At 48.2% G+C, this 24,886-nt stretch overlaps 1 protein-coding gene across 3 annotated transcripts in view; it reads right to left on the bottom strand.

Annotated features, from left to right (window-relative positions):
• TNKS2 (tankyrase 2) overlaps positions 1-24,886 on the bottom strand; it is a 2,182,082-nt gene that overhangs the window by 173,741 nt on the left and 1,983,455 nt on the right. For all 3 annotated transcript variants that reach the window (XM_069611330.1, XM_069611331.1, XM_069611332.1), the window contains exon 25: positions 8,191-8,377. In XM_069611330.1, the coding sequence (XP_069467431.1) occupies positions 8,191-8,377 (187 nt within the window). The remainder of the gene's footprint in view (positions 1-8,190; positions 8,378-24,886) is intronic.

The raw sequence follows: 24,886 nt of genomic DNA, 5'->3' as shown, positions 1-24,886 counted from the left end.
GCACTGTTTCGTTGGAACAGAGTGACTAGCCCGAACTGTTTACGCTGTGGGAGTGGGGAGGGTACATTTATCCATATCCTCTGGGAATGCCCGCAGATCCAGAGCTTCTGGCAGAAATCCTATCCCAAACTGTCCGAGGTACTAGGAGTGAGAATACCGATACACCCCAAACTACTACAGCTGGGTATCTGGGGTGATGAACTTTTTTGCTGGTAAGAGAAACTTTTTATATCCACAACAACTGCCCTGATCAAGCGCAATGTTGCAAGGAAATGGGGTGCCCCGGACTGTCCGAAATGGGCACAGTGGGCTGCTGAAGTGGATAGATGTGCATCTATGGAGCTTCGTATTTATACCACCCGGGGCTGCCCAGAAAAGGCTGCCAAGATCTGGCACAAATGGGAAGGGAATGGATGATACATGGCATGTTCAACCACAGGTGTAATACAGACTAAGATGACTGGGTAATGGGTCTCAGTGTTCCCCCCCAACCCTCCGAAGCGGTCAGATCTGTACACCCACAGCAAAGGTGGCTACAATGATTGATTTGTTACAACTAACGGATGGAATGCTGTTTATTGAAAGTATGTTTAAAGCTTAAAACCAAATAAAATGCTATATTAAAAAAAAAAACACACAAAGTCTTGCAGGTGTGAAGGCGGCCGACCGAAGATTTCTCGCCACTGTGAAAGCCTGCTCTTTAGGGTCTTTTTTGCATCAGCACACTGCAGGCTGCGCATGCGTCCTACTGGTGGTCTAAACCATGGTATTACAAACAGTGAGCATGTGGATAAGAAGCTGGGGAGGCGTGGTCACACGAGGTACATTGGGTAAACCCTCCTGTGACCAACATGCGCTGGGGAGGAAGGAGCCAGAGGCTGGTAAACAATTTGAAAACCGAAAAAGAAGCAGGGGAGCAGCTGCAAAGTATATAAAAAAGTCTCTGCTCTCACTGTAAGGTGTGTTCCCATCCGCTTGGAAAAAGGCACTGAGGTGAAGCAGTGGAGGGCGGGACTAGTAGGCGTGTGCACGCAGCAGCTGCATACTTTTAAAGGGGAAGCTCATGTTTTTCCGCTGATAAAGGTTCCGGTACCATGCTAGCCCCGAGGATGACCATACAGGAAGCAAGAAAGTGGGCGGGACGTAGGTGTATGAGTGCGTGAACATGTTTGACATTTGTACACAGTGCTCTTAATATTCTTATTTTTTTAATATAGAATATTATTAATAATGTTCGATTGGCGAAATGCTTATTTTCATAGAATGTATCACCTTTGTTGGTAATTAATTATGTATTCACAAATGGTTCACTGCACAAGGTTGATGGCACAGGCAGTTGCTCTCTTTTCTCAGGTTATGCATACTGTGCTTATGAAAAGATACAAGATTGGCAACTCTCTTTAAATTGAACTGAACGCGTCCACAACCGTTCTATAAAACAAAACTCGGCTTGTGCCCCTAGCTACTATATTTGATCTTTTGATTAATTTGGTCTTGATTTGCATTCCCTTCAGCCTTCACATGGTTGGCAGTGGAATGCATTATACAAGTTGTGCTCTCCTTGCTCATCATTTTCTTAAGTTTTGAAGGCATAATCGCAGCTTACGCTTATTTTAAAAGTAATTGTTTTTAGAAATGACATTTGGGGATAATGTACAGTACCATGAAGTTGTTTTTCCTTGGCGCTTCAACCTATATGCAATGCTCCTGACTTATCAGTAGGTTAACGATTGATGACAGAACAATCTAAATGCACTACTTTTGTATTTTAATTAATGTAACGTATAGGAAAAAACTGTAGAACACGTGAAATTATTTAAAAGAACAAGTTACTCTCTTACCTGGTATCCGACGACGTATTCCATATCTATGACAGTAATCACCACAGCTGTGCTGCTTCGGAAAATCTTCGGCGTCTGCGTCCTGCGTCGATGACGTCGATACGCCGCTCTCGAGGACCTCCTCCGACGGCCGACGTCACTGGATGTTATAAGTAGGACGCACGACGCCGTAGCCTCAGTTGTAGTTTTTTCCCCAGAACGTGTGGCACCAGTCTCCTGCCAGTCTGACACACAAAGCCTTGCGGAAACTTAAGCTGCAATCGCATAAGAAATTCGGTAGCGGGGAAGGCAGGGAGGGAGCGATATGAAATACGTCGTCGGACCATCCCATCGAAAGAACGTTACCAGGTAAGAGAGTAACTTGTTCTTCGAGGGGATTGGGTCCTCCGACGTATTCCATATCTATGACAGACTCCCAAAAGCAGTACCAATGCAAGGAGGTGGGAAAAGAATTTAGAAAACAGAAATTTAGAATGCCCAATCAAATTGCGGAGTAAATGACCGCCTTGTCAAAGGCCAGATTCTGCGCCCGGATGGAATCGAGGGAGTAGTGACGTACAAAAGTATGTACCGAAGCCCAGTTGGCTGCATCACAGATGTTACGAATAGGAACACCCCTCTGTAGGGCAGTAGAGGCAGCCATACCCCTGGTATAATGGGCCCGTTAGCCGACGGTGGGTCCTTACCCGCCAAGCGGTAACACTCGGAGATAGCCAAAATAATCCAGCGAGACAAAGTCTGTTTCGTCACAGCTTGTCCCAAACGCTTTCCAGCGTAACCAATGAAGAGTTGATCGTCCACTCTGACCCGGGACATGCGTGAAATATAAAAGCTTAACGCTCTCCTAGGATCAAGCCTATGGAGCCTCTCCTCTTCCTTACCATGATGTGGAGGAGGATAAAACGCCGGAAGAACAACCTTCTGGCCTAAATGAAATTCCGACACCACCTTCGGAAGAAAGGAAGGACGAACTCTAAGGACAACACTCGGCCCTTATGAAACACAGTGAACGGTGGCTTAACTGAAAGTGCCTGTAACTCACTCATTCTGCGAGCAGAAGTGACCACAACCAAAAATACAGTTTTAAGAGTTAACAGTCTCAAAGGGCATGAATGCAAAGGCTCAAACGGAGCACCCATCAAAAACTTGAGAACAAGGTTTAAATCCCAACCGGGCACTTGGAAAGGTGACGGAGGGAACACATTAGTGAGCTCTTTCAGAAACTGAGAGATTAAAGGAATTTTAAAATAGGAACACTCTTCAGACGAGCGCTTAAATATGGACAGCGCCGCTAGGTAACCTTTAACGGTACCCACTTGCAAGCCCCTGTAGGCCAAAGAAAGCAAAAAAGACAGAACCATGGGAATGTCACATGCAAAAGGATCCACATTCTTAACCCTGCACCAGTCGCAGAACTTACGCCAACGGCACAGGGACTTTGTTGCTGGCCGTCTGGCCGAGAGCAACACCTCCATCACGTCTTCAGGGAGGTCCCAATCCCTATACCTCAACCTTTCAGAAACCAAGCGTGAAGGTTGAGGGATCTGACCTCTGGATGGAGAACCTGACCCCCCCCTCCCGTGAGAGCAGATCGTCTCGAAGATGACGTGGAGGGCAGATGGACAAGTCGAGAAGGTCCGGGTACCACGTCCTCCGGGCCCACGCTGGAGCAATGAGGATCATCTGGGAACCGAACCTCCGTAACCTCTGCAGTACTTGCAGGATGACGGGGACTGGAAGAAACACGTACAGCAGTGGGAATGACACTCCACCACAAACGCATCTCCTAAGGCTCCTTTCAGAGGAAATTCCTGCAAGCAGAACCTCTCGCACTTCCGGTTGACACTGGAGGCAAAGAGATCCACTTGAGGGGTCCCCCAAATGGCGAAGTTCTCCAGGAGAATCTCCTGAGCCAACTCCCACTCGTGAGAGATCGCGCTCTGCCTGTTCAGAGCATCCGCCGTCTCGTTTTCGTCTCCGGCCAGATGAACTGCCGAGATCGAAACTTCCTGCTGGATTGCCCAGCACCAGAGCTGCATCGCCTCCCTGCACAGAGTAAGTGACCCTGCCCCCCCCCTTTTTTTGTTGAGGTAGTGCATGGCCACCGTGTTGTCCGTCAGGATCAGGACATTCTTTCCTCGCACAGTCGGCAGAAAAGCCTTCAGGGCTAGCCTGACAGCCCTCAGCTCCAACAGATTGATATAGAGTCTGGACTCCGACGGAGACCAACGACCGCTGACTGTCAACTCGTTGGCATGAGCTCCCATCCCGTGAGGGATGCGTCCGTCATGATCGTCACCTCCGGCCAGGGTAGCCAAAATGGAACCCCCTTCATCAGATTGTCTTCGACGGCCCACCACAGAAGGTCCTGGGCGACCGAGGATTGCACCTGAACAGGGTCCGACATCCTGCCAGAGGACTGAGACCACTGGAGCTTGAGTGCCCATTGCAAAGATCTCATGCGCAACCTGGCCTCTGGCACCAGATGAATGCAGGATGCCATGAGGCCGAGCAATCTCAAGAACTAGAACGCTGGAAGACTCTGGGCAAGCTGAAACTTGTGCACCATCTGCTGAATGTGATGAGCCCTCAACCTGGGGAGGAAAACACTGCCCCAGGGATGTGTCGAGCACTGTTCCAATGTACTGGAGCCTCTGAGTTGGTGTCAAATGGGACTTCTTTAAGTTGAGGGAGAAGCCCAGCTTGTGGAGGGAGTGGCAGGTAACTGACAGATGATCCAGGACTTGCTCGGGAGAGCGCGCCCTGATCAACCAATCGTCCAGGAAGGGGTAGACGTGAATCCCCCCTTTCCTGAGGTGCGCTGCCACCACTACCCTGAGCTTGGTGAAGACCCTCGGGCAGAGGTCAATCCGAACGGAAGGACCCGAAACTGAAAGTGCGAGTCGCCAACCGCAAACCTCAGGTACTTCTTGTGCTTTGGATGTATCTGCACATGAAAATATGCGTCCTTGAGGTCGAGAGATACCAACCAGTCCTGAAGTTGAAGGGCCTGGAGGACTTGAGAGAGAGTAACCATCTTGAACTTGTCCTTCCTGTGGAGTTTGTTCAAACCGCGCAAGTCCATGATGGGTCTCAAACCCCCGTCTTTCTTGGAAATCAAAAAATAAGGGGAATACCATCCCTTGTTCCTCTCCGCTACAGGCACCAGTTCTATGGCACCTTTCTACAGCAGGGATTGAATTTCCTGCGAAAGGAGCGGATCCGGACTCTTCAAAGAGAGATTCCCCGGTGGATTGTCTTGAGGCCTCTGCCGGAAAGGAAGACAGTAGCCGTGGGTTATGATCTCCAGAACCCACACATCGGAGGTAATGGTGCACCACTCTGCAAGATGCTGTGCCAGACTTTCCCCAACCGGCGAACCATGGGACATGGCCTCATGACTGAGCTGAAGCAGCTGTGGCGTTGCCTGAGGGCAAAGAGGCAACAGCCCGAGTGGCCTTGGCACCTCGAGTACCTTGTTTTCCACCTCTGGCACTCCTACGGTGGCCCCTTTGGCAGCTCCTCTTGCTTTACCAAAGGATGAGTAATAACGAAAGGAACCTCCCCTCCATTGCTGTCCCCTAGGACGAAAAGGCGGAGGTTGGCGAACTGCAGCGCCCAACGACTTTGCTGCAGCTTTGGAGGTCTGCAACCTCTGAAGGCTCTCGTCAGCCTTGCTGCCAAAAAGATGTTCCCCGTCAAAGGGCTTGTTAAGGAGCAAGGCCTACACATCCAGAGCAAACCGACTTACGCAACCACACAAACCTGCGTATCACGGTGCTCGCCGCCATGGACCGGCTGACGCAATCTGCCATGTCCAAACCCGACTGAACGGCCTCACACATGGCATCCTTGTCATCCTGAACCATGGCAAGGAAACCATCCCGTTCATCCCCTTCGGGAATATGTTCAGCCGCTAAAGAAACACAGTTCCACAGAGTGTGCGTGAAACGTGACAATGCACAAACGGAGTTGGCCGCCTGAAGCGCCATACCCCCTGACGAAAACACTTTCTTCGCCCAGCCGTCAAAACGCTTGTTGTCCCTATCAGGAGGGATGGTAGGATACGACGCCTGCTTTGCCGGGGCCGTAGCCGCCTGCACCACCAAACTCTCCGGAGTGGGGTGCTTGGTCAAGTAGCAGGGGTCGCTACTGGCTGGGCAGTATTTTTGCGGCAAAGACTTGCCCACTGCCAGAAGACTCTCCGGAGCAGTCCAAGCTGCCGCCATCCTCCTCTGTAGAGCCATATAGAAAGGTAGAACCGGGTCAGTTGGTGGACCTTGGTCGAGGATATCCGTAAGGTCATCCTGAAGAAAATCCCCTGGGGAGCAGACCATCCCAAGTACTCGGTGACCCTGGACATAAGGCGCCGGTACGAGTAGTTGGCATGAGTGCCAGGCTCAGGCCTACAAAAAACCACCTCCGGAGAGGTGTCCATCCTCCTGGCATCATGCAGGCACTGGCGCAGGTCCTCAATTTGGCTATGGCCCGAGAGAATCTCGTCCGGCACCGTATCCGGAACCATGCCATCATCAGAGCCCTCATCCACCTCTGAAATAAACTCAAGCTGGTGGTAAGAAGGCACAGAATGCGGAAACAAAGCCATGCTTGACCTTTGCCAGAGCCTTTCTAGGGGGTTCCACCGAGCGCCGGGGAACCCCCGTCGAAACAGCCTCGAAAGGCGTCGAGGGAATCGGCGTCAACGCCAAATGCGGTGCCGACAGCATCGATGGTGTTGACACAGTCCTCGAGGCCGGAGCCCCGAGCATGTCCCTCGACAGCCTGGGCGCCGATGGCGTTGACGACTTCTTCGGAGGCGGGGCCTCGAAAGAGTCCGTCGACGACCTCGTTGCCACCGGCTTTGACGTCTTCCTCGAAGACACCACAGGTGCACACAGTCTTGAGTGCGTCGAGGACAGGGACCTGGAACGAACATGACGAGAACGATTCCCCTTCTCCGAGTGGGACCTCTCCCGTGAATCGTGCCGACCACCCGAGCCCGAAGGCGTGCGAGCGGTGTCTCTCGACCGATCACGACCGACCCTAATCAGAGGCGCGGACGGACCAGTGCCCTGCGATTCAAGAATCGCCAACATTTTCTTCCCGAAGGAAGCCCATTCCTCCAGCGTCGCATGCTTGGTGGGGTAAGCGACCCGCCGATGGGCGGAGTCCTCGGATGAGGACGGGGAAGGCGACCGATGACAGCGCTTCCGGGAGTGCCTCGAAGAGGCAGGAGTGGCGGGACCGAGACCCACTGGATTCGGACGACGACGCGGAGAGTCGCCCCTCAAATCGTCGGTCGAAAGCCCCACAGACCTCGACTTCCGTGGCTTGGACACCTTACCCTACCGATAACTTCTTCTTGCGCTCCCGCAAGGCTTTGGATGTGAGCGACTGGCAGTCGACACAGTCATCCGTGTCATGGGCCTCCCCTAGGCACCAGAGGCAGGCGTTGTGCGAGTCTGTTACTGACATCTTGTATCCACAGTCCCCGCACTTCTTAAAGCCCGGACGCGGTGGGGAAGACGAGGTAGACATCTTCACGAAGAAAGACTTCACAATACGAACAGGTTCGAAGAACTGAGAAAGGACAGGAACTCCAAAAAGAGTCGAGGCGTGCCGAGATCTCCGAAGCAAACACGTTTGCGGAAAAAACAGAACTGAGGGTACAGGCGTTGTGCGTCCTACTTATAACATCCAGTGACGTCGGCCATCGGAGGAGCTCCTCGAGGGCGGCGTATCGACATCGACGCAGGACGCCGATGATTTTCCAACGCAGCACGCTGTGGTGATTACTGTCATAGATATGGAATACGTCGGAGGACCCAATCCCCTCGAAATGCTATTTAAAGCAATGTATTTAATTGGAAATATTGCATTATGAATGTTAGGTTCAATAAGTTAATACTATTAACTTCAAATCGAACTCTATTATAGCCAAGATAAATGGCAACACTTCTGCAGCCAGCAGTTCTAGATGCTGCCAAGTGGTCATGTATTGCGGCCAATGCACTCGCAGAAGCCCCCTGCCCCTACTTTCATCAGTGGTATACTTTCCCTTAGTCGAGCATCAAATTGAACATGCGAGATGCCACACAGAGGCATGATGCGAAATAAGCAGATTGGTTATTATCCTTGAAAGGGGTGGTACTACTTGGGGCAAAGATTTGTTTGTACCCATAAGTTATTCATTTTTCCGTGTTAAAGTTGCTCCATTTTTGTTAATTCCATTGCAGTAAAATGGCAAATAATTTCAATCAGCACCCCAGAACCAGTAAGTGGTGGTTAACCCTTGAAGTACATACAATGTAACTGATCTGACCTTCCGTATACAAGCCATTCTACTTACCTTTGACAAATGTAGCACGATCTATCCTTGTGAAGCGGGCATCCAGTGCCTCCACCTATTCCATACACATACTGGTTGCTCTTGGAGGAGTTCTCGGCAAAATAAATACCAGCTCCAAACATCCCACCAATATAAGCATGCCTTTCATCAAATCCTTTGTGGATGATTGCATTCACAAATGGGGATCCTAAGGAAGTAAAAAATATGGAATTGTAAAGGTTTACAAACCCACAGCACAATATCATCACATTGTTTAGGCCAGTAAAACACGTCACTTGCAGAATACATGACATCACATTGTTTTTCAAGAACAGCAACCACACGAAGAAGTAGCTACGGTAAATACCATGCTGCCGCCTTAACATTATTTATATACAACCGAGTAAATGTGTTTTACAACTGTATATCATCCTGAATTTTTCAAGGCCAGTGTGTCTTATTGGGCCTGATGAGATTTTTGGTGGGGTGATAAATGACCTAGGCCGCCCAGTCACAGTGTTGGGAAAAAAAAGAGAGAGATCACCACACCCAGTCCCAAGCCCTTGCCCCACCAAAAGGAAAGTGAACCGTGCTGGTGATTGACAAGAAACCCCCAAGAGCTACATTCTGAATCGATACTAGCGTATACAATTCCCCTGCAGCACACGAAGGTGATGCACGCACTTCAGAGTACGCCAAATAAAATACAGAGCAGAGAGCAGGACGAGCGCATGCACACACACGAGCAAGAACACTGTCAGTAGATGCCCACGCAATGGATTACTATGCACAACATGGCCAGCTTCACCGAAAGGCCGTGTACAGCGACTGACAACACAGGATTCAAAATCAAGACAGCGGGGGGCCCCAATATGGCCTCGGGGCGAATACTTGTGCACCTCGGTTAATCAAAATGGACACATGAAAATGCACAAGGGTTTAGTTGTAAAAATATGGACACACCTGGGCAGGCACGTGTGTTTAAAATTCACCAATCCCCGCACTCCGGGCCTGATTCGGAGGTACATGCTAAAACGTAAAAGTGCGGTGCCTTGGTTGAAAAACTTTTCCATGAATAAATTGATTCTGATGTAATCCGAGAGAGGCAGCAATATATACTACAGCATAGCAACAGCCTTGCCAACCGCCTCACGTGTAAGGGACTGGCAAAGACTGTACGCTGAAGCTTAGAGCAAACCTTTTATGTAACAGCCTAAGGAGGAGTTAATTAACAGCACCCTGGAGGTGTCCTTAGTGATGAAAATAGGCGGCATTCCTTACAAAGTTTTAGTTTTTCCGTAAAAAAAAATAAGGTTATAGACTATATTCAAATGATATTAGACTAAAGGACCACAAGATGGCAGACAGAGCACGTAATAAGCAGACAGTCTCAATTCGAAGACTGGCTGAAATATGCTGTCAAATGTCAACCCCACATTTTCGGTGCTCAGCGCTTAATCTGCACATAGTTTACATGTTGTTTTCTTGCCTGCTGCATTACATCTCTCCTCCACTCTTCCCATCACCCTCAGAATGCAGGTGGGAGGATTTGGAGGAGGAATGGCATATTACGTGCAGAGCCGGCCCAAGGCCTGGGCAGTCTGTGCGCTGGCCCAGTTCCCTGCTGTCAAAGGAGCCCCACAAGGCACCAGTGTCTGCCTCAACTGCTGTGCAGCTTCCATGTACGAAGCTCCCATGAGGCCACAGTGTTGCCTCTCAACCGCCTGTGGCTTTCTAGAGAGAGAAACACCTGTTCCCAGCGACCCATCCATGCAGCAGGCCCTTCTGACTGCTCACCGCTTTCTTTCTTCAAGCAGCGCATTAAAGTGGGGACGATTTACAAATGATGGCCTATTTAAGAGAAAACATTTTTGGGAGGAGATGTTCGTAACGTTTCTGTGTTAAGAAATGCAAGAAATGCAAATAGGCATTTTCATTCTGAAAGAACACACAAAGCACCAGTTAGCTGCCTAAATCTACGCTCTCCTCCAGGTCAATATATTTAATTCACCAAAACGTTTATTTTTGGTAGAGTGTGATATTTACATCACATCATATATGAACCCTGCATTTGTCAAATAAAATAGGTAACCTTTTCACACATTACATGTTATACATCTTGAAAATACGTTTTCAAAACCCAAAAGCCATTTATTTTCATTTTTCAGAATTGCATTCTGGTATCTGTAGTCTCCCAGTCAAGATGGGGGAATAATGCCACAATTGTACACTTTTTGCTTAACATAGTTCTGTAATGATTTATTTATTACTATGGCATGTGTACTTTCAACTCACCTTTATAAGCAAGGTATTGTTGGTAGCCAGATGTGGGGTTGAGGAGGGGGAATGATAAGAGGGCAAGCGAGTCCTGAATATTTGTCCAGGATTTATCAAGAGGTTATAATCCTGGAGACTGGTGCAGTTATTTTTCCCTGATTGTGGCCATGTGCTGCTTTTCAGGGCACAAGTAAAGACTACATGTGGGTGGACAGCATAACTTTTATCAAAGGGCGGACGCAACCCCCTTGGGTGTTTTTGTCGGCAAGCTTGCTCAAGCATTTGACTACCAGGATTCCACCCAGCTTGTCATGTTTCCAGTGCAGAGACTTACTTACCAATAGATGATCATCAAAGTACATGTTCGTATTGGGATTTTGTTTTCTAGGGAATATTCCATTACACATTGCTGGGTTAAAAAGGTGAGCATCTTTTATACTTTAGTTGTAACACAAGAAGGTGTATTCCTTGCAGGTGTTTAAGATACCGATACCATAATAATGGTGATCGGCTGTATATGAAGAGTGCGCAGAATTCTCACTGCAATTGATAGATACCTGGGCCTTAGTGAAATATGGAAATATGGAACAAGTGTCGGTTTTGGCTGTAAACTTATTGCCTTGCAGGCAATTTTTCTTGTGACAAGCTTTACACGTTGCCAAGAATGAATATATATAGATGTGTTTGGTGGCTATTTATTCACTTTAGTGACCAACTTTATATACCTATATAACTTTTGTCGCCTTTTTCCTTTTCCCCCTGTACAGCTAATATTGGAATTCTGTAGAGCATGACGCCACCGGATGGAGAAAAAGGCAGATTTAAAGACCATTTATTTTGACTTCTTAATCTATTCCTCTGATTCTGTCTCCGCACACGGCCATTAAATCAAATCATCTACACTAGTTGAGTCGGTTAATATAACCTACTGTCAGATTAAAGGTTGTGCTGTATTCCTGAGAACTAGTAGTCCTTTTGAATTGCGCCATAGCTTAACATTAGGGAAATTGGTTTCCCAGTCTTACAAGATATTCTTGGTTTTTGTCTCCACAGACTTACTTATTGGGGGGTCTGGCTGTTATATGGTTGACATATCGTTACAATGAAATATACGATGTTGGTCCCAATTCGCCTGGTTGAGAATATGGTATTTATTACTTCTTCCGTTTTTTTGTCTTGAGGTTATTCTGAACTTCGTTTATGGATTGTGCCTTATGATTGTTTCACCCAGATCAGTTTTTAACTTATTGAATGTATCCCTTTTTTTTCTGTGTTTTTTCTAGGGTTAACAATACCCACCTTTGCCTTCTGGCTACTGCTGTTTTTAGAATTTTGTATACTTGAATTACGAGGCACTTAACAACAAGGGAGTGCGCCGTCCTGAGGAAGACAGCTAGATGCTCTAATCCGTCAAAAACGACTTTTTGTGATACATTGTGATATAAATGACAACTGTGAGACTGACTCCAAAACATCTGCAGTTTCCACAGTAATGCAGTTGACGAATGGCACCCCATTTTAATAATTTGTGAAGAAAATATTATAGGATATTCTTTTTCCATTGACTGAATGTGATGAAGGATATTCGATCTTAACCATTTGTATAAGCTTTTCCATTCAGGGTAATAATTTTTTCCATTGATTGAATGTAATTCTAATATATTTCGGAATAGTGGTTCCTCTGATGACAGTTGTGAATGCCGGTCACCCCCTCTCGCGTGATACCCTTCAACCGACTGGGGTGCCTGGTATTTCACTTGTGTACATGCGGTGCAGATTCCCTTTGTGGTTTCCTCTAGTGTTGTTGTTCGCACTTTATTATTGATGCATTTTATTTTGTAATAAAAAACCCAATATGATTATGGGTAAATACAAATTTAATATGTCATTTTATCCATGTGTGAATAAATATAAAAATTCAATATAAAAAATGTTTTTTCGTTGGCAGTATTTGATCTGGTTGTACCTTTCTGGGCACTTTTTCCATTGAAGTCTGTTATAAACTCCATGTACTCATTTGAATTTTTTGTTCCGCTTGGTATGACCATTGTTTGATAGTTGCGATTAACCACTCAATCCTCCTTGACCGTCTCCACTCCCTTGGAATCCGTGGCACCGCTCTCAAATGGATCGCCTCCTTCCTCAACAACAGGAAACAAATAACCCTCCTTTCCCCTTTTGTCTCAGCTGCTCACTCGGTTAATAATGGAGTACCGCAAGGCGCATGTCTATCTGCTCTCCTATTCAACCTCTATATGTCCACCCTTCCTGGAATCATCCGCCTGCACAATATCTTGTGCTAAAACTATGCCGACGATACCCAAATCATCCTTAAAATCCACAACTCTGACTCTAACCCCCAGCCTGACCTCGCAGCCTGCCTCCTAGATATCGATCATTGGATGACTTTTAACCACCTCCTCTTAAACCCCACTAAAACCAAAATCATGGTGTGCGGCAACACTGAGCTTCTACCTCGTCCACTCCCATGGCCCCCTTCCATGGGCCAACCCCCCCACACCCTCTGTCACAGTATAAAACCTAGGATGCACTATGGACTCTGGCCTAGCCCTCTCCCGACAGATGAACAACGTTTCTAAATGTTGTTACTACCAACTCAAAATTCTCAGGCGCATTTTTCCCTACCTCTCCTTCCCAAACAGACTTGCCACTCTTATGTCTATTGTAATGTCGAGACTGGACTATGTCAACTCCCTATACCTAGGGGTCCTGACATACCATCTTAATAAACTCCAAAGAGCGAAAAACGCTGCTGCTAAACTGCTCTTCGCTCTGTGTCCAAAAGACCTCACCTCTCCAGCTCTCTGAACCCTCCCCTGGATCCCAGTCGGACAAAGGCCGCTTTCAAGACCCTGTGCATTACTCATCGTGCAGTGCACCAGACTGGCCCACTATACCTGCAAGAGAAGTTAAAACCTTACCACCCACCCCGCACCCTAAAATCAAGTACTGCCCCTCCTTTTAGTGATCCCAACCACTAACTCCGTCAGGATCGGAGGATCCTCTTTCTCAGCTTTGGCTCGACTCCGTGGAACTCGCTTCCACCACACACCCGACACACCCAAGACAATATGACTTTCTGAAAATTACTAAAAACATGGCTCTTTCCATATCGCCAACATCAACCTTAAAGATGCAACTGAACTTCCAACAACCCAATGACTAAATAAACAATGGGACTCCCAACCTTGTCTTCAATGAATACGCCCACTGATTGGGCTATAGACAACCGTATCCCTGAACAATGATCTCTTTAGATCCTACCCACATGAAACCCCCAGCCTGTAACACGTCCCCACGAAATTGCGGTGTACCCTTACTTCGCCCTGCAATGTCACCTTGCCCTCCCGTTCCCGTGATGTAACTATTTATACCTCTGTATTACCCCCCTCCAACCCGTATATCCCTCTATATTGCCATCCCCGCTAGCCTCCGTGATGTCATTGCATGCCCCACTGTGTCAGTGTCACTGTGCACCCTGCCTTCTGTTCCCCATGATGTCCCTATGTATCCCTCTGCCGTCCTGTCGCTGTAACCCCAGCCCTCTATCACTATATGCCTGTGTGTCACTGTGTATCCTCCCCTCCTGTTTCTGTGATGTCACTATATATCCCACTGTATTACCCTCCCCCCAGGCCCCATGATGTCACTAAATTTCCCACCATGCTCATGCATCGCTGTGCACCTTCCCTCTTGTTCTCCTTGATGTCACTATGTATCCCTCTGCCACCCCACCCTGTCGCTGTAAGCCCAGCCCTCTGTCGCTGTATGCCCCTTTCTGCCCATATGTCACTGTGTACCCTGCCCCCCCTGTTCCCATGATGTCGCTATGTATCCCAATGTATTATGGATGGATGGAATGGATAGATGGAATGAATGGATGGATGGATGGAATGAATAGAATGGGTGTATGTGGAATGGATGAAATGGATAGAATGGATGTATGTGGAATGGATGGATGGTATGGATGGATGGATGGAATGGAATGGATGGATAGAATGGATGGACGCATGTGGAGTGAATGGATGGCATGGATAATATGGAGGGAATGGATGGGATGGAAGCAATGGAATGGGTGGAAGGCATAGAATGGATGGACAGAATGAATGGATGGATGGATAGCATGGCTGGGATGGATGGAATGGACGGACAGAATGGATGGAAGGAATGAATGGATGGAATTACCCTACCCTCTAGTGCCTGTGTGTGCCCACTGCACACTTGTCTGTGTACCCTGCTTTCTCGTTCCCCATGCTGTTGTTGTATATACCTATGTCCCCCTCCTATCGCTGTAAGCCCAGCCCCCTGTCACTGTGTGCCTGTGTGTCCCAGAGTTCCCCTGCCATCCTGTTCACATGCCTGGTCTCGGACGCTTTAAAGATGAACCATCATATAATATCACACCACTACGCTTACTCTCTACTATATACACCATCACACAACTAGAACACAGCTATACCCCTGATAAATTCAGCCTAGCTGTTCACATACGAACACTACCCCATGAACATCTCATCACCCTAATAAAACGCATGACAATCCGGCCTAGTTGCCCACATAAGCATCCTTCAGGCCTAACGTAGCCAGAACCCAGTCTGGGTGTCCACCCACCAGACTGCACACATCCAACTGATATCTTCAGCACCACACCTAACGCTAGGATGCAGCTACCATCCAGCAATTAAATCAGCTGCACACATAACTGGTGCACACACGCACCCTATGACACTATCTCTCTCTACTGACCTGAATTGCGGTTCCTGAGGGCGTTCAACCTACCAGCGCTTTGAGATCATACCAATGATATATAGAGCGCTATATAAATGCCAAGCAACATAATTTAACACCCAATGGTGAATCTCATGTACTTCGAATTTGCAGGAGAGTTGGATAGCAGGTCCACATAGGGCTTGCCGCATGCATGGAAAACACAGGCCACATTGGTCCTGCTTCAGTTTCCACTCTTGGCAAGCAGTCTTGTCTCTGCTCGGAGTGTATGCCTTGGTGTTCTGTAGCCCTGGTAGATGGAAGATGTGGTAAGTCTCCGACCTGGATCTGGCTATTACCTGGGATTGAACGAGGGGGCTAGCTGTCACCCTTGAACCAGTGAATATTGAACCAGGGGAGGTATGGCGAGGAGCCTTTGGTTCACAGCACAAGGCAGGGAATAGTCCTATTGCTACCACACAGGCTACCCTCAGGGATCCAATCCTTTCCCATCTCCTTGGACTGTCAAGGTAGACCATCCCTCTAAGCTTGGACCCTCACCAAAACCCATTCCTATGAAGACTATGGAGAGTGCTTCCCCTCCCTGTCAGAGAGCATTTAAATATCAACCCACATCCTCCATACAGAAAAGGACTTTCCCTCTGTGGGAATCCCTTCATATAAAGTCAGGCGTAGCACATACAGTGCCACCATTTCTGGTTTATCTGGCCCTTTAAAGGAGCTGTCTTCTAAAGAATGCGTAACCTTCGAGGAGTGCAATTGTTCCACAGATCCATTGCTTTCCATCCTCGACATTTCAAATTTTGAGACTAACGTGGGAAGCATGGCTCCAACACCCATTTTTCCCAGCAACTAGATTAAACGGTGGAAAAAAAAGCGATATGCGGCCAACTCGTGAAAAAATGTCAATGAATATGAAAAATTTAACTACTTACCCCGGCATACCCCAAACTGTAATGCTCGCGCTGAAAAAGCACAGCCCTTAACCCAGTACAGACAGCCTCAAAGGCTGTCAGAGGAGCAAATGGCTGACCAATCATTCATGGACATGGATCAACACCCTGTACTATAAGCAGCCCAAGTGCATTGAGAGGCACTAACCAATCCCAGCCCCCCTCTGTTATCACTCACAGCTGCAGACCCTCATGGAAAGACCCACCCAGTGGGAGAAGAGATATAAATGCAACCATTTCCAGTTGTTGAGTTTGAGTTGCATGAGCAGGATGCTCAACTTTGGAGAAGGCTGAAAAGTAGAAGGAGCAGAAGCTGGAGAGATGAAGGCTGAAGAGGTGGTGGAGGGAGACTGAAGGATGAGGTGGTAAAATCACAGGTAGAGAGAGCAGAGAGAAGTGGTGGTAGAAAAAGAGACCCAGTGACAGCTGGTGAATTTTATAATTGGAGGGGCATCGATGTTGCCCCTCGAATATGTGTGAGTGAACGGGGCAACGAATCAGGGGGTAGGAGAAGGTGGGAAGGTTTTCTCTCCAATAATGAGTTGAAATGATGCATTTTGCACCATCCTTTCTGTGAAAACTGTGTAAAAAGCAAAAAAAGAACCTGATGGATGCACGTCACAAACACTGCAAAGAAGCATGTTGCAACACATTTGAATGTTGTATTTGCCACAATTTACGGCGAGCGTTCTAAGATGGGCGCCGCTATGTTTTTGTTTATTGGTTGCTAGGCAACCTTAGCAGCTGGGCCTCCCTGCAGAGCACGCGCTGATTGGCTCTGCAGGCCCACTTCTCCCAGCCTGCAGAACCCAGAAGGCGGCCTGCCCAGTGTTGCCAACTTGGTGACTTTCTCGCTATATTTAGCGAGAAATCACGCCCACCTAGCGACTTTTTATTGTAAAGCGACTAGCGAGAAGAACAAGTCACTTACCAACTGGTAACGTTCTTTCGATTGGATGTTCCTCCAACGTATTCCTCATCTTAGATGTATTCCATCCAGCTTTGCTGCTCTACAGAACTTTTTTTGGCAGAGGGCGCCGTGCATCGATGTCGTCGAGTCGATGGTCCCTCCAAGGCCTCCGTCGAGGGTGACGTCATCGGGTGTATAAGTAGCACGCGCGGCGCCCGTTGGCCTCAGTTCTGTTTTTCCCCCTTTTTTTGCCTGTGATCTTGTACTGTGTAGATTGTGCCGGCAGACAGGTATCAGCCTTGCGAGATTTGAGATGGCAATAACCCGGAAAAATCTACCGAGGGGTAGGTTTGGGAGGGCGATGAGGAATACGTTGGAGGAACATCCAATCGAAAGAACGTTACCAGTTGGTAAGTAACTTGTTCTTCGAGTGGATTGTGTCCTCCAACGTATTTCTCATCTTAGATAGACTCCCAAAGCAGTATTTTGCATACTTTTTCTGGAGGAGGGGTCAGATTTCCCCCCCCCCCCCCCAATGCCTTTAGATGGCGGAATAAAGCACTGCTTTTCCAAAAGTCAGCTCCCTAGACCGGGAAGCATCCGGGCTATAGAATTTTGAGAAGGTGTGTAGTGAAGTTGCTGCTTCGCAAATGGACCTTATTAGAACACCTCTTTGAAGGGTCATGGAAGAGGCGATGCCTCTGGTCGAATGAGCCCTTAACACTTCAGGTGGGTCTTTTTGTGCCAGTCTGTAGCATTCTGAAATGCAAAGTACGATTCAGATTGAAATTGTCTATTTTGTTACCGATTGATCCAGTTTCCTTCCTGTGTAGCCTGTAAACAACTGGTTGTCCACTCTAAGTCTGGAAAGTCTAGAGATGTAAAAGCTTAAAGCTCTTTTTGGATCCAGTCTGTGTAATCCTTCCTCCTCCTTAGAAGGATGGGGTGGAGGATAGAATGTGGGTAAAACAATTTTCTGACTTAAATGAAAATCAGATATTACTTTTGGTAAAAATGATGGTTTAACCCTCAAAACAACTCTGTCCTTATGGAACACAGTATAGGGTGGCCCAGGAGACAGTGCCTGCACTTCGCCCACTCTTCTTGCTTATGTTAGAGCAACTAAGAAGGCCGTTTTCCACGTTAGTAATCTTAATGGACACGTGTGCACAGGCTCAAAAGGAGCACACAAAGAATTTTAGGACTAAATTGAGATCCCAAATCGGTACTTGAAATGGGTGAGGAGGAAACACATTAATGAGACCTTTTAAGAATTGTGTTATCAAAGGAATTTTGAAGTAGGAACATTCTTCCGATGAGCGCTTGAAAATGGAAAGCGCCGCAAGGTAACCTTTTATTGTTCCGATATTTAGACCTCTATGTGCTAGGGTCCGAAGGAAAGATAGTACTGCCGGAATAGAACATAGAAAAGGATTGACATTCTTTTCTGTGCACCAGTTGCAAAAGTTTTTCCAAAGGAAACAGTATAGAGACTTTGTTGCTGGCCTTGCCGAAAGCAACACCTCAATAACATCATCTGGAAGGTTCCAATCCCTGTATCTCAGCCTTTCAGATACCAAGCATGAATGTTGAGTGTTTTGACCTCTGGATGGAGAACCTGACCTTCCATTTGAGAGAGAAGGTTCTCTCTCTGAGGAAGACGTACTGGAGGACAGATGGACATATCTAGAAGGTCCGGGTACCACATTCTCCTGGCCCAATCCGGGGCAATTAGGATCATGTGGTTCCCGAAGCGTCTCAGCCTCCTGATGACCTGAGGAATGACGGGAATCGGAGGGAACGCGTACAATAGTGGGAAATTCCACTCCACCATGAACGCGTCCTCCTCTCGGGGGAAATTCCCTTGAGCAATACCTTTCGCATTTTCGGTTGGTACTTGTTGCGAACAGGTCTACCTGAGGGGTTCCCCAAGGGGCGAAGATCTCTTGAATGACTTCCTGAGCCAGTTCCCATTCATGGGACACCATGCTCTGCCTGCTCAGAGCATCTGCCGTCATATTCTCTTCCCCGGCTAGATGAATTGCTGTTAAAGAGATTCCCTCCTGAATCGCCCAATACCAGAGCTGGATTCCTCTCTGCACAGAGGTAGTGTCCCCACACCCCCTCTTTTGTTTAGGTAATGCATGGCCACTGTGTTGTCCGTCATTATCAGGACATTCTTTTCCCTGACAGATGGCAGGAAGGCCTTCAGCGCTAGTCTGATTGCCCACAGCTCTAAAAGGTGGATATGCAGTTTGGACTCCGATGGAGACCAACGACCGTTGATTGTCAAATCGTTGGCATGAGCTCCCCACCCCAGGAGTGAGGCGTCCGTCACTACTGTGATCTCCGGCCATGGTTGCCAAAAAGGTTCTCCTTTTAGGATGTTCTCTGTACAGGTCCACCATAGAAGATCTTGTCTGACCTTGTTCGGAATCTGAAGAAGATCCGTCATTTGACCCGAGAACTGGGACCACTGAGTCTTTAGAGCCCATTGAAGGGATCTCATGCTCAAGCGTGCCTCTGGCACCAGGAAGATGCAGGATGCCAATGAGGCCGAGCAACCTTAAAAAGTCGTAGGCCTGGAGATTTTGGGCATTTTGGAATTTGGAAACCATCTGAAGAATGTCTTGAGCCCTCGCCTTGGGAGGCGAGCTCTTTCCCAAGGATGTGTCTAGTACAGCTCATATATACTGAAGCTGTTGGGAAGGTGTCATCTGTGACTTCTTGAAATTGAGGGAGAAGCCCAGTTTGTGGAGGAAGTGGCAGGTGACTTTCAGATGATCCAGTGCTTGCTCGGCAGAACGCGCTCTGATCAACCAATCGTCCAGGTAGGGGTAGACATGAATCCCCCCTCTCCTGAGGTGCGCTGCCACCACTACCATTCACTTGGTGAGACCCTCGGGGCGGAGGTCAACCCGAATGGCAGGACTCCAAACTGATAGTGTGAATCGCCAACTACGAACCTCAGGTTTTTTCTGTGTTTGAGATGAATCGGCACATGAAAATAAGCATCCTGGAGGTCCAATGACACCAACCAGTCCTGAAGTGCCTGAAGGATATGAGAAAGGGTAACCATCTTGAACTTGTCCTTCCTGAGGAACTTGTTCAAGTTTCTTAAGTTCAAGATGGGTCTCAGTCCTCTGTCCTTTTTGGGATAAAAAAATACCGCGAGTACCATCCCTTGTTCCTCTCCGCTGCAGGTACTGTTCTATAGCACCTTTCTCGAGCAGGGTTAAAACTTCCTGCTGTAGGAGAGGGTTTGAAGACTTCAACGGGTGTCTCCCTGGTGGATTGCTTTGAGGTTGCTTTAGAAAGGGAAGGCAGTAGCCTTGGGCTATTATTTTTAGAGCCCAAACATCTGAAGTAATGGCTCGCCATTCTTGAAGATGCTGTGACATCCTGCCTCCTACAGGTGTTTTGTGATGCAAGTCCTCAAAGTGGTTTTGTGGCGGATGTTGCAGCCGCTGATGGCAGAGAGGCTGCAGCTGGACCTGGCTTAGCACGTTTTCCTCGTCCACCGCAAGTGGCCTTTTTCTGGCCCCTTTGACTGGCCATTCCTCTTGTCTTTCCATATGAGGTGTAATAACGATAGGATCGTCCCCTCCATGACTGCCCTTGCGCACGAAAAGGCTGCGGTTGCCTAATAGCAGCTCCTAAAGATTTGGCAGCTGCTTTTGAGGTCTGCAACCTTTCAAGGCTCTCGTCAGCCTTGTTGCCAAAAGGTGAGACCCATCAAAAGGCATGTTCAGAAGGCGGTTCTGTACGTCCGGTGCAAAACCCGACTTCCGTAACCACGCAAATCTGCGCATTACCGTGCTAGTGCCCATGGACCTGCTTACACTATCCGCAGTGTCCAATCCAGATTGAAGGGATTCCTGCATGGCTTCCTTTCCATCTCTAACGATGGCTAGGAAACCTTCCCTTTCTTCCCCTTCTGGTATGTGCTCCGCCGCCATTGCGATGCACTCCCACAGAGTGTACGGAAATTTTGCCAAGGCACATGTGGAGTTGGCAGATTTTAAAACCATGCTCCCGCCTGAAAATACCTTCCGTGCCCAACCATCCACACGCTTATCGTCCCTGTCTGGAGAGATAGACGGGTACGCAAGTTTGTTGGAAGCTGTGGCTGCCTGTTTGACCAGACTCTCGGGAGTTGGATGTTTTGACAGATAGCCGGGGTCGCTACTGGCTGGGCGGTATTTTGATGGAAGGACTTATTTACCGGAGGAATAGAATCCGGTGTTTCCCAATTATTGGCCACCCTGTTTTGCAAGACTACATGAAAAGGTAGTACTGGGTCTTTAGTGGGACCATGGTCCAATATGTCTGTTAAATCATCTTGGACGAATTGGGCTGGTGGTTTAGCCCATCCCAAGTAATCTACCACCTTGGTCATTAACTGACGGTATGATGGACTGGCATGCTCTCCTGGATCTGGTCGACCAAAGTCATTCTCAGGAGAAGTGTCAATGCCACTTGCATTGTGTAAAGACTCCACCAAATCCCTCATTCTGCTTTCCTCTGAGATCAAGCATTCTGGGACATTTGGGGTGCCATATTCCAATCCAAAAGGTACATTTTCCTCATCAGATCTCTCCTGTTCCTCAAAAATTGAGGTCAGGGATTTGAAAAACTCCTTCCTAGGGAGAGGCTTGACAACCTTCTCTGGAAGAGGAGGAGGAAGAGGTGTAGTACCAGGCTCTGAGGAAATTACATGTTTTGTAACCTTCTCCTTCTCTTTTTCTGGCTTCCCTGGCTTGGCTGGAGTCTTTGGCGCCAAGGGTTTCGGCGTCAACGACATAGTGGTCGTCGACAGGGTCTGCTTCGAGGGCGTTGAGGCGGTCTTTGACGATTTTCCCTTCGAGGTGTGATAGGTCTCGGACGGCGTCAGTGACCTTGAACGGTTGAATGGACTCAAGCGTTTTTTGCTCGGCGTCCTGGAAGGTTCCCTATCCTTCCTTTTTCGATCACCCGGGCTCGAGGGCACGCGAGTGTCAGAGCGATGACGCTCCTGGCCGGCTTCCGAAGAAGGCGCAGACCGAGGCTTTGCCTTCTCAAACACCTCCATCATTTTGACCCTGAATGCTTCCCACTCTTCGGAAGACAAATGTTTCATGGGGCATTTCATCCTTTTCGGAGACTCGTCCGACGACGAGGTGGAGGGAGACCTGTGGTGTCGTTTCTTCGATTTTTTTGACGAAGACGACGAGCGATGAGAATCGCTTCGGGACCTAGATCGATGCCTTTCGAGTCGAGGAGATTTCTCCTTATGGGGTCTCAACTCGATGCTAGAGGCTTTTCGATCTTTTCGACCTACCTGTAGCTTTCCTCTCCTTTCTCGCAAGGCCTTCCCCGTCATCGCCTGACACTTCGAACAGGCCTCCTTGTCGTGGCCTTCTCCGAGGCACCACAAACACTCATGGTGTGGGTCCGTGATCGACATTTTTGAGCCACACGACTTGCACTTTTTGAATCCCGATCTCGGGGTCGTGGTCGGCGTCGATGACAAGGACATATTTCTTCTTTGTATATTATATCTTCACAGAACTCGAGGCGCGCAAATTGCGAAATAACGTATACTGTGGAAAAAAGGAACTGAGGCCAACGGGCGCCGCGCATGCTACTTATACACCCGATGACGTCACCCTCGACGGAGGCCTTCGAGGGACCATCGACGACATCGACGCACGGCGCCCTGTGCCGAAAAAAATTCCAAAGGGCAGCAAAGCTGGATGGAATACATCTAAGATGAGGAATACGTTGGCAGACACAATCCACTCGAAATCTAGCTACTTTCTTCCATTGGTTTGGAGACTTACACTTTTTTCTCTTGGTTTCCAAACCAATGGAAAAAAGTGGCTGGACTTCTCGCTAGCCTGTGACTAGTAGTTTTGACTATTGTTTGTGAATAAATATTCTCTAAATTGCACAACTTGCATCCCATTTCATCAAAAACTCCTGCTTGCGTTCTATTCAAAAAGGCTGTTACAAAAAGAATGAAGAGCCATTTGCAACTGTGGGCCACTTTTTCCACAGTCCAACCATGACGCTGACCTAACAGTGGGTTCTGCCGATCAGAAGTAGCTAAGTGAGGTGCTTTGGCAGAGCAGTGCTACTGGAACTGTTGCTTTGCTTCAGGTCAGGGGCGAGGTGCATTAGCAGAGCTGCACGTGAGCCCCAGTACGGAAACAAAAGAGAAAGCTTCAGGTCAGGATTAATGTGCAGTTTGCAAAGGTAGCGGGCGCCCCTCTCTCGACAGAACAAGGCCTGATAACCTGTTCAGTGGTTATTAACCACTTGAGAGTTCGCAGCCACTGCTTTTACTCACTGTGCCTTTCACAGATGGGAAATATCCATTTGCATATCAGTCTTTGTCCTGCCCAGGGGCAGTCCAGCACCGAAATGCAATGGCAATTCCAACCTGAACGAGAGTACCACCAGCAACCCCATACACGTGTTTCACCCTTGTTGGGGATCATCAGTGAGGTGAAGCTGATGCCTCTCTAAGCACAGTGAGAGGGAGACCACGTCTGGTTGCCCCCAGGAGACCTAGGGTTACCAATCCCAGGTTCCTTGAAATTTAGTTTGCAAAGGTAGCGGGCGCCCCTCTCTCGACAGAACAAGGCCTGATAACCTGTTCAGTGGTTATTAACCACTTGAGAGTTCGCAGCCACTGCTTTTACTCACTGTGCCTTTCACAGATGGGAAATATCCATTTGCATATCAGTCTTTGTCCTGCCCAGGGGCAGTCCAGCACCGAAATGCAATGGCAATTCCAACCTGAACGAGAGTACCACCAGCAACCCCATACACGTGTTTCACCCTTGTTGGGGATCATCAGTGAGGTGAAGCTGATGCCTCTCTAAGCACAGTGAGAGGGAGACCACGTCTGGTTGCCCCCAGGAGACCTAGGGTTACCAATCCCAGGTTCCTTGAAATTTAGTTTGCAAAGGTGGCGGGCGCCCCTCTCTCGACAGAACAAGGCCTGATAATCTGTTCAGTGGTTATTAACCACTTGAGAGTTCGCAGCCACTGCTTTTACTCACTGTGCCTTTCACAGATGGGAAATATCCATTTGCATATCAGTCTTTGTCCTGCCCAGGGGCAGTCCAGCACCGAAATGCAATGGCAATTCCAACCTGAACGAGAGTACCACCAGCAACCCCATACACGTGTTTCACCCTTGTTGGGGATCATCAGTGAGGTGAAGCTGATGCCTCTCTAAGCACAGTGAGAGGGAGACCACGTCTGGTTGCCCCCAGGAGACCTAGGGTTACCAATCCCAGGTTCCTTGAAATTTAGTTTGCAAAGGTAGCGGGCGCCCCTCTCTCGACAGAACAAGGCCTGATAACCTGTTCAGTGGTTATTAAGAGAGAGGGGCGCCTGCTACCTTTTTTGTGTTCAGGATTAATGTGCACTGGCATGGCTGGTTCTGTGGGCCACAGGATTGGGCTATCACTGGGTGTTGCAGGCCAGCAATGAAGTTCAATCGTGGAGGTGTCTGTGCGCCAAAATTCTAAACTGGCAGTGTGCTGTAGTTCACTATTGATGCACATTCAGGGGTGTTGCTTATTTTGTAATATTGGGGTGGGTGTGATTGGGAAAGTTCCCATAAAGCAATGGTGCAGATCCAGCTACAAAAGGACAGCGCGATGAGCCAGGAGCCATCCATGTACATATGCTGTTACATTGAATAATAACCATATTCTACTGCGATGGCGGCACCGTCACCACTTCCATTATATCGCTCCACTTTTGCGGGACGCATCCCTTATAATTATTCAGTTTCAAACCACTTTGAGGCTAATTCAAAACACTCACATTT

This window comes from Ambystoma mexicanum, chromosome 8 (genome assembly GCF_040938575.1).
Source record: "Ambystoma mexicanum isolate Mex_15411 chromosome 8, UKY_AmexF1_1, whole genome shotgun sequence".
Classification (NCBI taxonomy): domain Eukaryota; kingdom Metazoa; phylum Chordata; class Amphibia; order Caudata; family Ambystomatidae; genus Ambystoma; species Ambystoma mexicanum.
Note: the sequence above shows the minus strand (reverse complement) of the source record. Positions and strands in the feature narration are given on the sequence as shown.